The following is an 18,813-nucleotide window of genomic DNA, read 5'->3' as shown; positions in this document are numbered from 1 at the left end:
TCTGGAGTCCAGCTACTCAACATGTGGTCTCTGGCCACAGTCTCAACACCACCTGGGGGGCCTGGTAGGGATGCAGAAGGCAGGGCCCACCCCCCAGGCCCCTCGAATCAGAATCTGCATGTTAGCACTAACGCTTGGGAAGCCCTGGCTTAGAGCATATCACCAGCAGGGTTAGGGGGAGAGACGGGGGAAAGCAACGCCAGAGGGAGCCAGGCGACATGGGACCCGCAGAGAAGAGGTGATCTTAGTGCTTCTGCAGGGAACACTTTCTGGCAACAACATGAAGCAGGTATAAATGTTAGGGACCCACTGGGGAGAGAGGCAAATGGGAGAAGTGTGTGAACCCACCCAGTTTTAGTGGGGGGAAGGAGGGGCAGGTTGGAGGAGGGGCTGAGGTGTGATGGGAGGGCTTTGTCCAGTGCAGCTGTAGGAGTGAAGGGAGACCCTGGGGTTTCTATGCTGGAAGACACGTCACTTACAGAGAGAACATTTTTAAGGAGGAAGGTGCAGAGCTCTGCTTTGGACATGCACATGCAGAAGAGGGACCTGGGGACACTCAGGGGGAGATGTTCAGATGTGATACACACACAGAGATGACCAGGCTGGAGCAGACCTGTGAGCCCCTGATGATGGGATAAGGTGTGCTCACCCAGGAAGGCCTGCAGGACGACAGAACAGAGGGAAAAGGAGCCAGAGAGCAGAGGATGAGCCAGGGTGGGTGGGGAGGCAGGAGGGGAGCTGCATCACAGAAGCCCCAGCAGGGGGGCATCGGCACAAAGAGCAAATGGTCTGAGTGATGAAATGCCACTGACCTTGACAAGTGAGCGGTTCCTGGCCATCACAGCAAGGGCAGTGTTGCTCAAGGGGCAGGTGGGGAAGCCTGGGGACAATGGGCTGGGGGATGCAGGCGATAGATAAAGCTGAGACTGCTAGATAAATAAATGCCTAAACATCTCACCTGAGGTTGCAAGCCCCCTTTAATCAGAATTGTGTCCTTCGGTACACCCATGTTCATAGAAGCACTACTTGTAAGAGCCAAAAGGTGGAAGCAACCTAGGCATCCATTGACAGATGACTGAATAACAAAATGTTGTATGTACGTTCAATGGAGCATTACTCAGCCTTAAAAAGGAAGAAAATTCTGACACATGTGACAACATGGATGAACCTGGAGGACATTATGCTAAGTGAAATAAGCCAATCACAAAACGGCAAGTACTGCATGATTCCAGTTATATGACGTACCTAGAGTAGACAAAATTATAGAGACAGAAAGTAGAGGGTGGCTGCCAGGGATGGGGTGGGGGGTCGGGGAGGGAATGGGGAGTTAGTATTCAGTGGGTAGAGTTTCAGTTTTGTAAGATGAAGAGAGTTCTGTGGATGCATGGTGGTGATGGTAGCACACAAGTGTGACTGTGCTTAATGCCACGGAACTGTATATACACTTAAAAATGGTTAAAATGGTAAGTTTTATGTTATGTGTATTTTACCACAAATAAAAAAAATATGTCTCTCTGGGACTTCCCTGGTGGCGCAGTGGTTAAGAATCCACCTGCCAATGCAGGGGACATGGGTTCGAGCCCTGGTCCGGGAAGATCCCACATGCTGCAGAGCAACTAAGCCCTTGAGCCACAACTACTGAAGCCCACATGCCCTAGAGCCCGCGCGCCACAACTACTGAGCCTGCGTGCCACAACTACTGAGCACACATGCCACAACTACTGAAGCCTGCACACCTAGAGCCCGTGCTCCACAACAAGAGAAGCCACCACATGAGAAGCTCGCCCACTGCAATGGAGAGTAGCCCCCGCTTGCCGCAACTAGAGAAAGCCCGCGCCCGGTAGCAAAGACCCAATGCAGCCAAAAAAAAACAAACAAAAAAAACCCTTAAAAAAACTGTCTTTCTTTCAGCATAGGTATAGAAAACCTGAACTTCTGGAATTGAATAGCATGTCTATGTCAAGAGAGGTGAGAGCCAATCTTTTTCTGCGACTGTAAACTATTCCGCCAGCAGGCTTGGCAGTGAAAGGAAGGGAGTGATGGGGCGGTGACCTAATGGTAAGGCCGGGCTGGGAGAAGGCTTTTTTTTTTTTTTTGGTGATGGGAGGACAGTTTTCAACTGGAAGTGGAGAGGTAAGCCAGAGCCAGAGACACTCATTTCTCAAACTGGAAGAAAGGAAGAAAGAGAAAATGAAGGAGGGAGGAGGAAAGGTGAGGAAGCTCCCTCCAGACGGCCCTGAGCATCCCAGGGCCACAGGTGGTGGGGTCATCTGGAGAGGGGAGGGCAACAGGTAGGAGACCCAGAGAGAGTGGAGAAGCTAGGCTGGCTGGCATGGGAGCAACAGGGAGGACAGAGGGCTGGTTGGGCAGCAAGGAGGGCCCAGCTGGCTGTAAAGCACAGAGCACACCATCTGGAACTATCACGAAGCCTGGGGCAGCGATCCTCAAAGGATGGTCCCCGGTCTCTGGACCAGCAGCATCACTGAGGAGCTTGTTAGAAATGCAAATTATGGGACTTCCCTGGCAGTCCAGTGGTTAAGACTCCGGGCTTCCACTGCAGGGGCCACAGGTTTGATCCCTGGTCGGGGAGCTAAAATCCCGCAGGCCATGTGGCCTGGCCAAAAAGTTTAAAAAAAGTGCTAAAAAAAAAAGAAATGCAAATTCTGAGGCCTCACCTGAGTCTGATTCAGACCCACTGACTCAGAAACTCTGCGGGTGGGGCATAGCAGCTTGTGTTTTAAAAGGCGATTCTGATGTGCTAAAGTTTGAGAAACAGTAGTACAGAATACAGAAACTCAATGGAAGGTATATATCATCTTCTTACATAAAAACGAAAAAAAAACAATCAGCCTAGCAGGGCTTCCCTGGTGGTGCAGTGGTTAAGAATCCACCTGCCAGTGCATGGGACATGGGTTTGAGCCCTGGTCCAGGAAGATCCCACATGCCGCGGAACAACTAAGCCTGTGCACCATAACTACTGAGCCTGTGCTCTAGAGCCCACGAGCCACAGCTACTGAGCCCGCATGCCACAACTACTGAAGTCCACATGCCTAGAGCCCGAGATCCACAACAAGAGAAGCCACCGCAATGAGAAGCCCGAGCACAGCAACGAACACTCAATGCAGCCAAAAATAAATTAATCAAAAAAAAAAATCAGCCTAGCAACTTCTACATAAAAGAGCAAGAAATGCACAACTATTAATACTTTGATGCCAATACAGCTTATTTCTACAGTTAGACAAATGCCAAAAGATGTTAACAAAATGATAGAAATATACAGTCTATTTAATAAACTTCCTTAGATGATATCTAGAAAACACACCCAAGATCTGGGGGCTGGAAACTATATGATTCAGGTACCAGTCCCTGCTCTGTGACTATCTGTGTGCCCTGAGCATGCCTCAGTTTCCCCACCTGTAAAGAGAGGGAGCTGGAAAAGATTCTTCTGAGGTCCTTTCCAGTTCAGACACTGTGTGACCCTCTCTGTCCTGTAAAAGGTGACCTCAAACTCAATGCTTTTACATAGCTATGCCTGGGTGGGGTGGGGGAGAACATTTTTAACCAGTAAACATAGTATCACAGTTAACCAGAAAAATTTCCAAAGTTCAGTAAGTGCTAGTATCTTGCATTCTAATAACTAGAAATTCTAACTGGCTTTTCCCTTAAAGCCACCAATGCCTGGAGTTATAAAAACACTATACTGCACTGGACCATGTTCTTGAAGTCCACAGGACTAGGATGCCCCAGAAAATCTCTATACCTTCACATTTTCACCCTATAAAACAGGCATACCTCAGAGATACTGTGGGTTCTGTTCCAGAACACCGCAATAAAGCAAATATCGCAATAAAAAGAGTCACACACATTTTTTTGGTTTCCCAGTGCATATAAAAATTATGTTTGCACTATACTGTAGTTTATTAAGTGTATAACAGCATTATGTCTAAAAAACAATATACATACCTTAATTAAACATATTTTATTGCTAAAAAAAATGCTAACCATCATTTGAGCCTTCAGTGACTCATTACCTTTTGCCAGTAGAGTGTTTGAAATATTGCGAGAATGACCAAAAGGTGACACAGAGACCCGAAGTGAGCAAATGCTGTTGGAAAAATGGCACCGAGAGACCTGACTGATGCAGGGTTGCCATAAACCTTCAATGTAAAAAACACAGTATCTGCGAAGCCCAATACAATGAGGTATGCCTACACTTTTTAATCCAGGAAGGCAGAGTTCGTGTTTTTTGCCAGGCAGAAAATGAGTTAAGGAACTGGACTAATCAGACACCAGTGCCTGCCCCTGTGACCAAGTGTCAGGCATTCAATACTGCAACTCTAGGCTTCCTGATAAATGACCCTGTATTGGCCTTGTTACCAGACTCCCTAGATGCTGGTTTCCTGCCTGGTCTCTCTGCATCCAAGTCCTTCTCTGCACCTTCTAGTCATTCAATGTCCATCCTCTTGTGCCTGGGTCCCCAATGCCAGCTGCTTCCGTGCCTCTGCCAAAGACCAGCAACTCGGTTCTGATCTCAGAACTAGGGCTGGAAGAGGAACCTGGGTGTCTGCGCACGAAAGACAGGTGGAAGTGTGAGCGTGGCGGGGGCCGGGTGGGAAAGATTAGGTCTAGGGAAACTCTGGTCTCCAGCCATACCTCACTTACACACCCTGGCTCTTAAATTCCATTAAAATTGGGTCAGTAGGAAGCACAGCTGGCCTGTTTTCCCCCCTGTGCATGTATCACAAACCCCATCCCCCCTCCTCCATCCAGCCTGGGTTTGGAAGTGATGTTCCAGGCTCTCTCAGTCCCTGTGGCAGGAAGGAACAGGTGAGGGGAGGGCTGAAACAAAGTGGATGTAGCAGGAGAAAGGCTGGGAGGGGCACACCAAGGGAGGTGCAACCACAGAGAGGACCAAAGCCACTAATATGGGCCTGGCAGGCAATGCCAGGGAGATGAGTTTCGCTTTGTCCAGGCAGAAAATTCCTACTGCTAGAGGGTTTTCTAGGCTGATCCCCAGGCACTGATCTCCAACTTCAAAGTCACCTTTGGGTAGAGTGACCACATATCCTGATTTGTCCAGGATAGCCCAAGTTGAAGTTACTTGACTAGATGCAATTATTAACAGCTCCTCATTTATTCTCAAAACGTTCTGGTTTGGATTAGAAATTCTAGTTACCTTATTCTTGGGCCCCTCGGCCTGGGAAGTCAGAGTTGCATTTGGAGAAGGCACTCAGTGTCAGGAGGAACGTGCAGGCTGAGTCTTGCCCCTCACCAAATGTTCTGTTCTCCACTCTAGCGTCCCTGCCAAGCCATGGCCCGGCGTCCGCTTGTATTCCTGCAGAGACAGCAGCTCACTATCCCTGGAGGAAGCCTCTCTTTTGTGGGGAAAGCTGTGTTATTAAAAAAGAATATCAGGGTAGATGAACGAACAAAGAAGATGTGGTGTATATATACAATGGAACATTACTCAGCCATAAAAAAGAATAAAACCTTGCCATTTGTGGGAACACGGATCTAGAGGAGGGGTCCGCAACCCCCGGGTTGCAGACCGATACTGGGCCGCAGCCTGTTAGGAACCAGGCAGCACAGAAGGAGGTGAGCAGTGGGTGAGCGAGGAAAGCTTCATCTGCCGCTCCCCACTGCTCCCCTTTGCTCCCCATCCCTCCCCATCGCTCCCCTTCACTCCCCATCGCTCCCCATCCCTCCCCATCGCTCCCCACTGCTCCCCTTCGCTCCCCACCCCTCCGCATCGCTCCCCATCCCTCCTCATTGCTCGCATTACCGCCTGAACCATTCCCACTGCCATCCATGGAAAAACTGTCTTCCACGAAACCCGTCCCTGGTGCCAAAAAGGTTGGGGACCACTGAACTAGAGGGTATTATGCTAAGTGAGGTAAGCCAGACAGAGAAAGACAAATACTGTATGACTTCACTTACATGTGAAATCTAAAAAAACAGAAGAACAAATGAAACAAAACAGAAATAGACTCATAGATACAGAGGACAAACAGATGGTTGCAGGGGGTGGGGGGATAGGTTGGGCAAACTAGGTGAAGGGATTAAGAAGTACAAACTTCCAGTTATAAAATACATAAGCCACAGGGATGTAATATACAGCTTAAGGAATGTAGACCACACTATGTAATAACTTTGTATGGGGACAGATGGTTACTAGACTTATCGTGGTGATCATTTCATAATGTAGGCAAATGTCGAATCTCTACGTTGTTCACCTGAAACTGACATAATATTGTATGTCAACTATACTTCCAGTAAAAAATAAATGCATAAAAATTAAAGTAGCAAGATTCAAATCTATATACAGCAAGATGGCAACTAAATAACAACATTCTGGGCTTCCCTGGTGGCACAGGGGTTAAGAATCCGCCTGCCAATGCAAGGGGACACAGGTTCGAGGCCTGGGCCAGGAAGATCCCACGTGCTGTGGAGCAACTAAGCCTGTGCGCCACAACTACTGAGCCTGCGTGCCACAACTACTGAAGCCCGCGTGCCTAGAGCCTGTGCTCCCCAACAAGAGAAGCCACTGCAATGAGAAGCCCGCGCACGGCAACGAAGAGTAGCCCCCACTCGCCGCAACTAGAGAAAGCCCGCGCGCAGCAACAAAGACCCAACGCAGCCAAAAATAAATTAAAAAAAACAAAAAAACCCAAAACATCCTTCTGCTGAAAGGAGTGGGAGTGGGGGAGACTAGACAACCTGCTGACTTTTTTCATTCAGCAAATGTTAACTGAGTGCATTTGATGTTTCAGTGGCATTGAAGACACATGGTGGGTTAAAACAGACTCAAACTGAGGAGAATTCTACCAAATAACTGGCCTGTATTCTCCAAAAATGTCAAGGTCACAAAAGACAAAGAAAGCCTGAGGAACTGCTCTAATTTAAAGGAGACTGAAGAGACATAAGCACATGCAACGCACGATCTAGGGTTTTCTTTGCTACAAAGGACACTACCAAGACAACCGGCAAAGCCTGTAGGCCTGTAGATTAGATAACAGTACTGTATCAATACTGATTTCTTGTTTAAAAAGTGTACCATGGTTATATAGGAGAATGTCATTGGTTTTAGGAAATACACTGAAGTATTTAGGGGGAAAGGAAGACTCTATAAATGATCCTCAAATGGTTTAGGAAAAAAATGTACACCCAGAGAGAAGAATAAAATAAATGTGATAAAACGGTAACATTTGACAAATCTGGGTGAAGGGTATATGGGAGTTCTCTGTTCTATTCTTGGAACTTCTCTGTAAGTCTGAATTAGGTCAAAATAAAAAGTTAAAAGAAAAAAAAGAAGTCTCAAAGAAAGTGTGTGTGTGGTGTGTGCATGTGTGTTTAAAGGAAGAGAGACCCTGATTTCACAGAGCTCACAGTGTAGCTGGGGAGACGGGTACTAATACAAATAATTACACTAATTAAGCACAAAATTGCAACTGTGAAAAGTGCTGTGAAAGGAGAGAGACCTGGGGGCCAGAATGTGAGCGTTTACAGCAGGCAGTTTTACCCACAGCAGGAAGGCGAAGGGAGGCATCTACAATCATGCAGCCAAGGCCCAAAGAATGAGTTAACTGGGCAGGAGGGGAGGAAGGTTCCAGGTTCTCACTGGCCCTGTGAGCAGAGAAAGCATGGGGACCAAAGCATGTACACCAGGGCCTGCAGGAGATGCCAACATTAGTTTTGTCTTTTATTCTAAAAGCAAAAGGAAGCAGCTTTGAAAGACCCCCTCGGCTGCAGCAGAGAACAGGCTGGCATGCGGAGTCCTCCATGGTGGTGATGGTGGTGGTGAGAGCTGCTTCCAGGAAGAACACCATGCAGGATTTTTCCATTGCTCCCCGACACCTTAATTTTCTACAGCAACCATGTATGAATTTGATAACCAGACCTGGGGAGGGAATGGTGGGGGGAGCAAAGCGAGCAAGACCTGAGCTCACGCTGTCATTATCTCCACTCTAGGCCCACCAGTGGTTCGGGTCAAGGGATGGCTGACAGAGCTGGTTGCTGCCTCTCCCACCAAGACCCTCAGGTCTAGACCGAGGCTGACTCACCGGAGGGAAGTAGCGTGCAGGGACCAGGTCTTCACACTCCTCTCTCTAAGTCAGACCAGTGCCTTTCGTCAACACAGCACCCAGCTGGCCACAGCCCCTTTCTGGTCCTGGACCCTGCCCCTTGGAACGTCCCTCTAGCCCTGTGAGCCGGGCCCTCAGCCCTGCTCTGGGAGCAGGCCATCACTCGCGACAGCCACTCTCAGCATCGAAGGCTAAACAAGGCGCTTGTCTGCGGGTCAGCGGCACAAACACAAAGGGAGGGGACCCTTTTCTGTGCCAAGTTCTACCTGAGTGGGTTTTCAGTCATTAGCTCCTTTAACGGAAACAGGTTCTATTATTATCCTCATTTTACAGTCAAGTATTCGCCTGGGGACAGACTTGAGTTCAAACCTTGGCTGTCCTCGTAGAGCAGTGTGCCCTTCCAGGAGTCATTTCATCTCTCTGAGCCTCAGTTTTCTCATCCCATCTGTAAACTGGGGCTGGTAAGTATTAGCAAGATTCTGGGGCTAGAAGGTACTATTTATTCCATTTTGAGGCTCCAAGAGGCTCAGTACAGAAAATTCAAACTACACATCGCTTAACTATTTACTAAAAGCTTGTGTATCCTGACAGTAAATCACGGGACCTGAATTTTCCAGGACTATCCCAATTTCAAATGTTCTGTTCTAACTTTCCACATAAACCATCGAAATGTCTCAAAAATTCCACTCTCAGTATCCAAACAACACCTCCCAGGCCTCCTCTTGCACAAAGACGTAGCACAAACATTCTTTCTCAGACTACAGAGCCCAGTCTTTGGTTCAGAAAATGTAGCCAGTGGAGCCCTGCTGGCCCCCTGAAGGAAACGGGGTCAGGGAGAAAAATCCGGGGCAGTCAGCACTCCATCAGGACTCTCAGACTTGGCTGCTTCCTGGCACATCGATGTAAACCGCAGCCAGGAGAAGCTGTATCACGATGAGAGCATCGTCCACAGAGGGACACAGACCGGGGACGTGAGCTCTGCCCCCACCTACCTACCCAGTGGCCAGTACTCAGGGAAGCAGCATGGCCAGAGGGTTGCTACAAAGATGAAAAGATTAATATTTGGAAAGCACTCAGAACATTGCCTGGAAGCTAGTAAGTGTCATATCAGTGTGTAATAACTAAAACCAGAGGCATCCCTGGCAGAAGGTGCTCATGCCTCGGAGACAGCACAGAGGCATCGCTCCTATGCAGGACAAACAAGGAGAATGGACACATACCCCGGGATGAGTGAGGCCAGGCCCCTGTACAGAGATGGGGGGTACCCTCACTATAGGAGGTGGGTCCTGCATTAGCCAAGATCAGGAGGCTGGGCCTGGGAAGAGTCACCATTCCTGAAATACGAGAGGTCTCTTCATGCCTCTGAGTCTTTGCATCTGTCATTCTGTCTGCCCCCTGAATACCATCTTTTTCTACCTTCAAGGCTGAATTCAAATGCCAACTACTCCAACGACCCTGATGCCCGTCAGAATGAATGGCTCTCTCCATTGGGGTCTCCTGCATCTAGCTCTATCCTCTTCTAAAGCAGTTGTCAGACACATAGACAGACAGCACATGCATGCCCACATGCGTGTACACACTCACACAGAAATGTCACCACGTCACTGTCTTCCCAACTCCACCATGAATCCTTCCAAGACGGGTTCAGCTTTCATCTCTGTAACCCTAGGGCCTGACACATAGTATAGGCTCAGTAAAGGTCTGAATCTGCTGTTACATCTGTGCTCACAGCTGATCTCCCCCTGGAGGCGGAAGGCTATTACAGGTGCATCATGCATGACCGGAAGCTATGGAGATGCAAGATCTCTGGGCCTCGGAACCCATGACCAGATGAGATTTCAGCCAGGGACCCACCAAGCACTCCCTTTTAGTTCCCCCTCAGGCGGATGAAAGGAGATGCCTGTGAGATCACAGTCTGCCGTTGCCAGGACCCAGACCTGGGCAGAGTGAACACTGACCTGGTCCGATCTTGTCTCTATTAGAGTTGGTCAGAAGAGCCCAGGCTTGGGAAGCTACACCAGCTGGCTGCCCCACACTCCCAGCCTGTCAACGCCAGGGGATTGCCCTCGGCATTCCAGCCCCTGCGAAGAGATGAAGAGGGTGGCCCTGCTTCCCAGGACCATTGTCTGAAGGAAGGAAGGTGAGCCCTGGGATTACGGTCAACAGGCACTTACCTACGGAGAGAGGGAAGGACCACAAATCGCAGGTTCCCCCCATCCCCCAACATGCCACAAACCCCGAGGTTGGTGGGGGGTGGGTAGGGTGCCTTGTCTTCCTGTTCCCTCCAGTCCCCAAAGTCCTCTGGTAGATTATGTCCATCCTAGAAAATGGAATTCCTCGTGTGCCTGGACCCGAAGTTCAGAAGGTCCCAGTTCGTCCCTCTAGCTCCTGGTCCCACACTACCTTTGCTAGCTGAGTTTCCTCAACTGTAAGAGGAGAGAGGGAGCACACTGAAATTAAACAATGCATGCAGAACCTCCCAGATCACAGTCAACAATCAAGGAGCTGGTCTCAATCCCCTGAGACCAATTACCAGCTTGGAAGCCCAACTTCTTTCAGAGATAAGATTCATCTCTGACCAGGTTCCTGACACTTGAATGGGAATGTTAAAAGCCACCAGAATACCTTCTCTATGATAAAATGTGGAAATGGAGGGCTCAAAAAAGGATGGTGAAGCAGTGTGGGATCCTGAATTGGACTCTGTGTTAACTTAGGATCTTTCTCCCTCCCCAAGCTGTCCCTGACCTTGGCCTCCTGTGTGTCTGGTCTGGCCAAGACCTGCCCTCTCCTTGAGGAGAAGTTCTCCAGGCACCCCGGGTTCACTGGAGTCCACTGGCCCACTCTGCATCCCCACCCAGCACTGCATCTGCCATGTAGAAGCAGCTCAATAAATACTTGCTGAACGGAATGCCTCAGCCACTCCAGCCACTCTGAGATGCCTTCAGTAACCTGACCTTTTACATTCCAGCTAATGTCTAATTTGCACATACGAGTTGGTTTTAGGAGACAGCAAATCACCAGGGACAAGGCAGGATCAATACAGAGTATTAGGCACATTTTATTCTACTCTAATTCTCTGCACATTGGTATTCCATCAACTGTATGCAGGATTTATGGGAGCTTACTATAAACTAGAATATTTAACTAGAATGACCTACTCTCTGTCAGATAATAGCTTACTGTTGTTAATTTTCAACTAGCCAGAAAGGTTTCCAGCTTCCAATCTACTTTACATCTTGATTTAATCATCAGGAACGCCACCTATTTGAAAGTCTCAATACAATAAAGAGCAGCCTGATGCAGAAGGAAAAGACCTGTCCGTGGAACCAGATGACATGAGTTATATCCCAGCTACACCACGTACTGTGTAATTGACTGCTCAAAGCCTCAGTTTCCTCACCTGTAAAATGGGAATAACACCAGCCTCACAGGGGAGTTGTAAAAGTTAAATCAGTTGATGCACATGGATGTACTCTGTGCAGTTCTACAAGTCTATACAAAGGTTGGTTATTAGAGTAAAAACATAAGATGAACTTCTCAAACAACTCAGATAGGCTGATGACAGAAAGCATGGTGGTTCTAAAGGGGGGAGAAAGGGAAAATTTGCACCCTGCCCCCGCACAGGGAGGGACATCGGGAAGCATTTTTGGTTGGCACAACTGAGGGAAAGGGATTGCTACCGGAATCTACTGGGTGGAGACCAAAGACGCTGCTAAACATCCTACAACGCATAGAAAAGGCCCCACAACAAAGAATTACTGAACCCCAAATGTTAACATTGTGAAAGAAACCCTAATTTCAATAATCACTGAAAGCTGGGTTTGGGAGCTTTTTAGAACAGAAATCTTCCTAACTAGGCTTTACTTTCAAAGCATCATCTGCTTAAACACTTGCAAGATGGATCATCTTGCAAAACAGCTCTTTTGTAAGTCAAGCTGAACTGCCAACTTCTGGAGTTTCTGAATGTATAAAACTGCTTTTAAAGAAGGTGCTCTCCGATTACAATTCAGCTAAATTGTTTTTCCAAAGATTTCAGTGGAGGTTCTCCAGGGCACAAAGACAGGGTCTGTCAATCTGGCACTAGGCCCTGAAGATGCTTTTGTAATTCCAATTTCCTGGTGAAATGGGAGCCACGAGGGTCTCTAAACGAGTTAAATTCCCATCATGCCAACTGCTTGTTTGCTTTGGCCAGGCACGGTGCCAAACACCTCCACATAATTTATCCCACTTAATCCACCCAACAACCCAGTGAGGTGGGCATTATTACCGGCTGTTTGCAGGGGAGGAAAATGAAGATCAGAGAGGTTAGACAACTCGCCCCAAGGTCACCAGCTGGCCAAAAGGGAGCCCAACCTGAATGGAGGTCTCCAGTTTCCGAGTCACAAGCTCTTTCCACCACCTCGGAAAACCCAGGTGTCAAGTCTTCTCAACTTCCCATGAATTTTTAAGGCAACCTCAACTTCTCAGTAAGTTCAGGTTGCTGAAAACGGGAATTTCCGGGGGACTGGGCGCTCTCACATACACTCCCCCACTGCAGCTGTCTCATCGCAGGTACCTGATAAATTATTCCATATCATCCGTGGAACGGGGAGGATTTATTGGCGCTGGAGTTCGTGCCAGGCCCAGGAAATGCCATCTTTGAAAGCCGAGAGGCGAATTCGCCCTGGGAGCCGAGAAGGTTTGGCCGCCGCGCTTGGCTGGCTCCACGCGGGCTGTGCGACCCCTCGGCGGCCGGGGCAGGGGCCGCGGTCGCGGCGGCGCTGGGCCCTCCCGGATCGCCGGCCGCTGGGCCCTCCCGGATCGCCGGGACCCAGCCCCACCCGGCCCGGCCTGCTCCCTCCCACCCGCGCCCCACCAGGTGAGCGCGGCCAGGGCGCCCCTCCCCGCCCCGACGAGGCGCCGGGAACCCGGGGCCGCCGCGTCCGCCAGCCCGCCCGCGCGTTCGCCGCGCGCCTGGGGAAGGGTGGGGGCGGGGCAGCGCCCAGCGCGACCCCGGCCCCCGGTGGCCCCATGCCCTGCCCCCAGCCCGCTGGGGTCGCGTCGGCCCGTACCTGCAGCATCTGGGGGCGCGGGGCGCCCAGGTAGGTCGCGCGTGCGGGCGGCGCAGAAGCTCGCTCGCGGCGCGACCTGGCCGCCGTCTGAGCATGCCCAGTGCCGCCCGCGGGCGGCTCCCGCCGGCCCGGCTGGCCGCGACGGGCCCGCGCGCCGGGCGGGGGGCGGGCTCCCGGAACGCCCTGCGGGACGCCCCCGCCCCCACCCGAGGCCGGTGTGCTCGGACGCGTCTCCCAGGGCCACCAGGGCTCTCTTGCCGAGTTCCGTGCAGCCCGGTGTCCCCTCGCGCATGCACGCAGGCATTCGTTCCATTACCATTTATTGGGCACCTACTGTGTGCCCAGCCCTAAGTGATTTTATGCCTAGGAATGTCGAGCAGCCGGCGATAAACAAATTTTTGACTTAAGGAGAAGTCTTGCCCAGCTGGGGTCCTGCTGACTCCCAGTGCAGTGCCCATCCCGTTCCTCTAGAAACTTCCTGGCTTGAACTTTCTTCCCAAGACTTATGGGCCCTTTACCTGATCTGGCTCCTGCATTCCTGCAGCCCCGTGAGCACCTTTCTGTCCATCAAACACTCAGAACTTGTCTAGCCTCAAGACATTTACACATGCCTTTCCTCCTCTGTGTGGGACGTCTTTGCCCAGCTATTGCCGTGGCTGGAACCTTCTCATTGTACGTAGGTCCTCCTTCTCCGAGGCCTTCCCTGACCACCTTACTAAGTTAGCCCTCTGTTCCATGTCCTCACTTTATTTTCTACACATTTATCACTATCCATTAATTCATTCAACAAATAATTATTGATCACTTACTCTGATTCTTTACGTGTGGTGAATAGACAGAAATCTTGTCCCTTGCCAGAGTTTGGCGGAAGAGAGGCAGGCGATACACAATAAACATGCAAAAAAGCAAACTGCGTAGTAGAAGGTGATACGCTTTACGAGGGGAAAAGAAACTTGGGGTGGAGGGAGTGCAGTTTTCAATGACGTGGTCAGACATTTCAGCCACGCAGATAAATTGGGGAGAGCATTTCTGGCAGAGGGATCAGCCAGTGCAGATACTAAGGCGCAGGACTGCTTAGGAAATAGCAAGCAGGGCAAAGTAGCAGGAGATGAAGTCGGTAACTGCTTTTCCCCTGATTTGCTTACTTATTGTGTATTCACCTCTGGAATTTTAGCTCTGGGGCTGTAGCCCTGCCCGTCTTCACGACATTGTCCCAGCCCCTACGACAGCACCTGGCACAGTAGGTGCTCAAAAACAGTTTGTTGAATGAATATGTGAATGAAAGGATGGAGTGACGGCTGTAATCATCCTGTCCATACCAGATGCCTGAGGGTCCAAGGGCCCTGTGGGCCTAGGACCATTCGGCGGCAGCTGGCAGCACCTGGTGCTTCAGTTCGGTCCCTGCCCCCGAGTTGCGCCCCTGCACAGGGCGCCGCCCGAGCGTCTTGTCCGTGGAATTTCAACCGAGCCAGGGAGTCCCCGGAACAGGACCCGCCCGGACCCGCCCCCCGCCCCCGGACCTCCGGTCGCCAGCAAAACCTGGAGTTGCAGCGCTCTCCCGGCACCGTTGGGACGGCGGGGAGTGCACTGGGCATGCTCGGAGCCGGGCGGGGCCCGAGAGCCCGGGAGGCGGAGCCTCCTGGCGGGGCGCGCGACACCTCCCGCGGAGCTCAGCTGGACCCTCAGCCCCTCAGTTCCCGCCCTCAGTTAGGCTGGGGTCTGGGGGCATTTTTTGTTTTCAAAGCCCAGTGGGAAAGCTGGGAATTCATAATCCGCGAAAGACGTTCTTCGTCCTCTCCCAGCCGCTGTGTGACCTGGGGTAAGAACCTTACCCCAAATGATATGAATACCTACCCCTGTGCTTCAAATACTATGAATACCTACCGTTTCGGTCTGGGCCCTGTGTGGGGAATGAATGAAATCAAGAACGTGAGCAGGTTTAGTCCACTTTAAAGATCCATTTTTTGGGTGCCTACCTCAATTATCGGTCATCCTCATACCAGTTTGTCAAGTGCTGAGATGAGGAAACTGCGGTTAATAAGCATGAGGATTCTTGGCGTTGTCCCAATTTGCCTTACGCTAGAAACTAGGCTGAAGCTACCTCTTCTTTATCCACAGTGAACACTCAGTAGCTTATACAGTGCTCAAATTCGAGCTAAAAAATATCTATACACCGACGGAAAAAGACCTAAATATTTTTTAAACCGTGCATTTCAACTCACCATAGCAGAAACAGGAACAAAAGGAAAGAATATTCCCCAAGCAAATAAATGTTCACAAACAGAGGAATGATTAATTAGATTATGCTATATTTGTTGAAATAGTAACTATTTTACACTAAACTAAACCGTGTTGCAACAGGAGGAAACTTACAGTACAATGTTAGGTGAAAAAAGGCTGAAAATACAAATACCCTGTGTAATGGAAATATGGGAAAATGTAAATAGTCTGATTTTGGTGGGTAGTGAGGTTGGTTTTTCTTTTTAAGTTTATCTGTTACTGTCCCAGTGTTGTGTTTGCAATGATAAACATTTAAAGGATCAAATCAAAAATTCTTCAAGTTTTGTGTGTCTAATAACAACAGTAATAACTACTATTATCAAGCTCACGTGTGATCAGTATTTTACACATATTCTGTCTTTACTGCATACAGTCATTCTGCAGAGTGGGTGTTTTTAGGTCAGTTTTACAGAAAAGGAAGCGGTCTAGGAGCCTTTCACAGCTAGTAAGGGACAGGGTCAGGATTTGAATGCAAGTTGCACTGACCTCAAAGCCAGGGTCAATATTTATAATATTGCCTCTCTGCTTGCCATGTACCGATCATAAGAGAGACCGCATATTTCATTTTTTGTGTCTTTTGCCTTATTTTCTCTACCCTTTTGATATGTTTATATGCTGTAGATTACCTTTAAATGTTCTGGTCTCCTGTTACTGTTTTATTCTTGGGGCCAAAATGTTAAAGTTCATCCTTTTAAACTGTTGCACCTGGAGTGACAGGATGTTATTATCAGCAATGTCAGTTGATCTTATAAGCTCCCAAACCTTATGCAAATGAGACTTTTGGATGGACATATAATCTTCTTAGTCTATGTGGTTGAACCCAGCCAGATCTAGAGCAAATAGAGACCCAATGAGGAACAGGGCTGTCCCAAGTCTCAGATAATGAGGACCCACCTAGATTACTGTCCCTGGGCAATCATTTTGGAGGCAGAATCACAACATAAAGGCACCACATGGTCCATGGACTCCTCAGGACTCTGCTGTGATGAAAAAGTACAGACTTGATAGTGTGATGATGTTTGCAGAGAGAAAGCCAGGGCCCTAAAAGCAGCCCTCCTACTGCTGGTAAGCTAAAAAAAGTCAGGTCTCTCTTTCAATCATGCTGGTAGACTGTACCTGGCCCAGAAACCACTAAACAAACCACAGTAAACACAAAAAGCCAAAGAGAGTCATTTCATTGGAGAGGAAGACATACCACAAACCCAATATGCATCACTGGTAAGGCACAAATTCATTTAAGAGGGACAAGATTAACGACCGGACACAGTTACTAGTAGCATTCCCAGAAGCTGCCATTTGGGCAGAAAATCTGGTGCCAGGTAGCGCACCCAGGCAATTGGCTGAGGGCATTTCTAGGACGAGTTTCCTGGAAGAATCACTGCGATTGTCATTCATATCAAGACTCAGGAAGCCTGGGCACCACGTGGACTGTTTTCAATGATTTATGAGGCTGGGCTCCCAGCTGAGATGCTAATGCTCATCAATTATTTGTGCTGTTAACGCAAGCTCACGGATACATGGGCAAGTGGTGCTGTTATAATGACAAGTGAAAAGAATAGGATGTAAAATTATACGCATAGTATGGCTTCAACCGTGTGAATGACTAGGATATACCATATAAAATCGCCATTTCCTAGGTCAACAATGGTTGAATATTGGCAACTTCTGATATTTCCTCTTAATACATACACATAGAAAAAGGGCTAGGAAGAAATGCGCCGAAATATTAATGGGGGCGGCTGTGTCTGAGTATTGCGTTTATAAGCAGAGAAACAAAGTACAGAAGGTATCTTTTACAAATCAGGGGAGTTTCAAGTCTTTGGGCATCTATTTCTCTGTACGTTTTTAGAGGTCCCTAACTCTTGTTTTACGGTAAGTGTGTTTCTTTTATTATCAGGAAAAATGAAACAAACTTGAAAGTTGGCAAGCCAAAGAAAGCGAGGCAGAGAGAGGGAAAATGACACTCAAACTGGGCGAAAACGTGAGAGGTTCCTTTCACAGAGACCTGTCTGTGCTTGTCCGGAGGTGGCAGATCGCGACAGGCTGTCTGTCCCTGGCCCAGGAGGGAGGGAGAGGAAGTGGTCAAGTCAGGAGCCTGTAGAGACGTGTTAGTCTGACTTGGGACCCCTCATCCCCTCAGCTTGCATTCTTGGAATTCTTGGACCACATAGATCTCACTTTGAGAAACACGAATTTTTAAGTGTAAAGTTTTAGCCATTAAAAAATGTCTTTCCATTGCAAATCATCACTGCCAAAAGAGGAGTTTTGTCTGGAAAACCGATGAACAAATTGAGCATAAATACAAGAACAGAGATGAGGTGACTGTTGTTAATTCATTCATTCCTTCATCAAATATTTATTAAACACCTACTGTGTGTCAGGCACTGCTCTAAGTGCCTGGGAGACATCAGTGAACAAAACAACCATTTCTGCTCTTGTGGGCATGCATGCTAACAGGGCAAGCCAGACAATGAACAACACACATTATGAATAAGTGAATGTTGTTGTATGTGAAGAGACCAGGGGCAAGGGTGATAGGCACAGGGATGGAGGTGGGGTGAGTGGGGAGTTGCAATTTGAAATAGGACTGAGCAAGTGAATCACTCAAGCAAGGACCTGAAGGAGATGAGGGAATTATTCATGCAGATATCTGGGGGAAGAACCTTCTGGGCAGAGAGAATAACAGTAGAAATGCCCTTAAGGGAGCACGTCTGTAGTAAGGAGGCTGGTGGGGCAAGGGGCAGGCTGCAAGAGATGAAGCCAAAGAGGCACCAGGGGCCAGGACCTGAGGGCCCTCCACTTGTCACCCCCAGGAAGGACTCAGTCTTTCAGTCTGAGCCAGACGGAAGCCAAATGTGCTTGTCCACACACCAAAAGTTAAGTGCTGTCCCTTTAAACTGTCCCTTTGAATATGGGAACTGAATTCATGCAGCAGCCCCCCATTGTAAGGGGGTCAGCCACAGAATCCAGATTATGCATATATTTTTAATAGTATCATCAAAATGGAAAGGTAACATTCAACAATTATCTCAGAGGGTTTTCAGACCTTCAAGAATACATGAGCGAACCCTCAGGGATACCCAGACCTGAGTTTTAAAAACACTCTTCTTGTGCACGTGCTATAGATATGCCAGAAGACCAAAAGGACCATAATAGCCCATGGACCACCACATAGATTTGCTGCTGCATGTAAAATGGAAATGTTAGTCTAGGGACTTTGGAGATCTGACTCTGAAGTGAAGAGAAATGCAGAGAGTGAAAGTTGGCATCCTGAGCTGTGGCTGATAGTATTTAAGCAGTGGCCTTCCTTGAAAGGAGTGGTGTCATCTTACAAAACCCAGGGAGAATGGGTTTGTCAAGTCTCCCAACCACACCTTGAAGGTTCAAGTGCCCGAGAACAA

The 18,813-nt window shown here is 48.8% G+C and overlaps 2 protein-coding genes across 6 annotated transcripts in view; one reads left to right on the top strand and one right to left on the bottom strand.

Annotated features, from left to right (window-relative positions):
- PTPN3 (protein tyrosine phosphatase non-receptor type 3) overlaps positions 1–13,218 on the bottom strand; it is a 109,557-nt gene extending 96,339 nt beyond the window's left edge. For 2 of the 5 annotated variants that reach the window (XM_030859064.3, XM_060300649.2), the window contains exon 1: positions 12,637–12,746. In XM_030859064.3, coding sequence (XP_030714924.1) covers positions 12,637–12,658 — 22 coding nt within the window. In that variant the 5' untranslated portion in view covers positions 12,659–12,746. Of the gene's footprint in view, positions 1–10,039; positions 10,057–12,636; positions 12,747–13,132 lie in introns of those variants that run through there. The other 3 variants (XM_030859060.2, XM_060300646.2, XM_030859067.2) reach the window with 3 other exon arrangements.
- Positions 13,219–14,869: 1,651 nt separating this feature from the next.
- PALM2AKAP2 (PALM2 and AKAP2 fusion) overlaps positions 14,870–18,813 on the top strand; it is a 638,407-nt gene continuing 634,463 nt past the window's right edge. Inside the window, exon 1 of the mRNA XM_060300637.2 lies at positions 14,870–14,951. The gene's annotated coding sequence lies outside the window, so the exon portion shown is untranslated. The remainder of the gene's footprint in view (positions 14,952–18,813) is intronic.

This window comes from Globicephala melas, chromosome 6 (genome assembly GCF_963455315.2).
Source record: "Globicephala melas chromosome 6, mGloMel1.2, whole genome shotgun sequence".
NCBI classification, from domain to species: Eukaryota; Metazoa; Chordata; class Mammalia; order Artiodactyla; family Delphinidae; genus Globicephala; species Globicephala melas.
The sequence above is the reverse complement of the archived record's forward strand: the minus strand, read 5'-3'. Positions and strand labels throughout refer to the sequence as shown.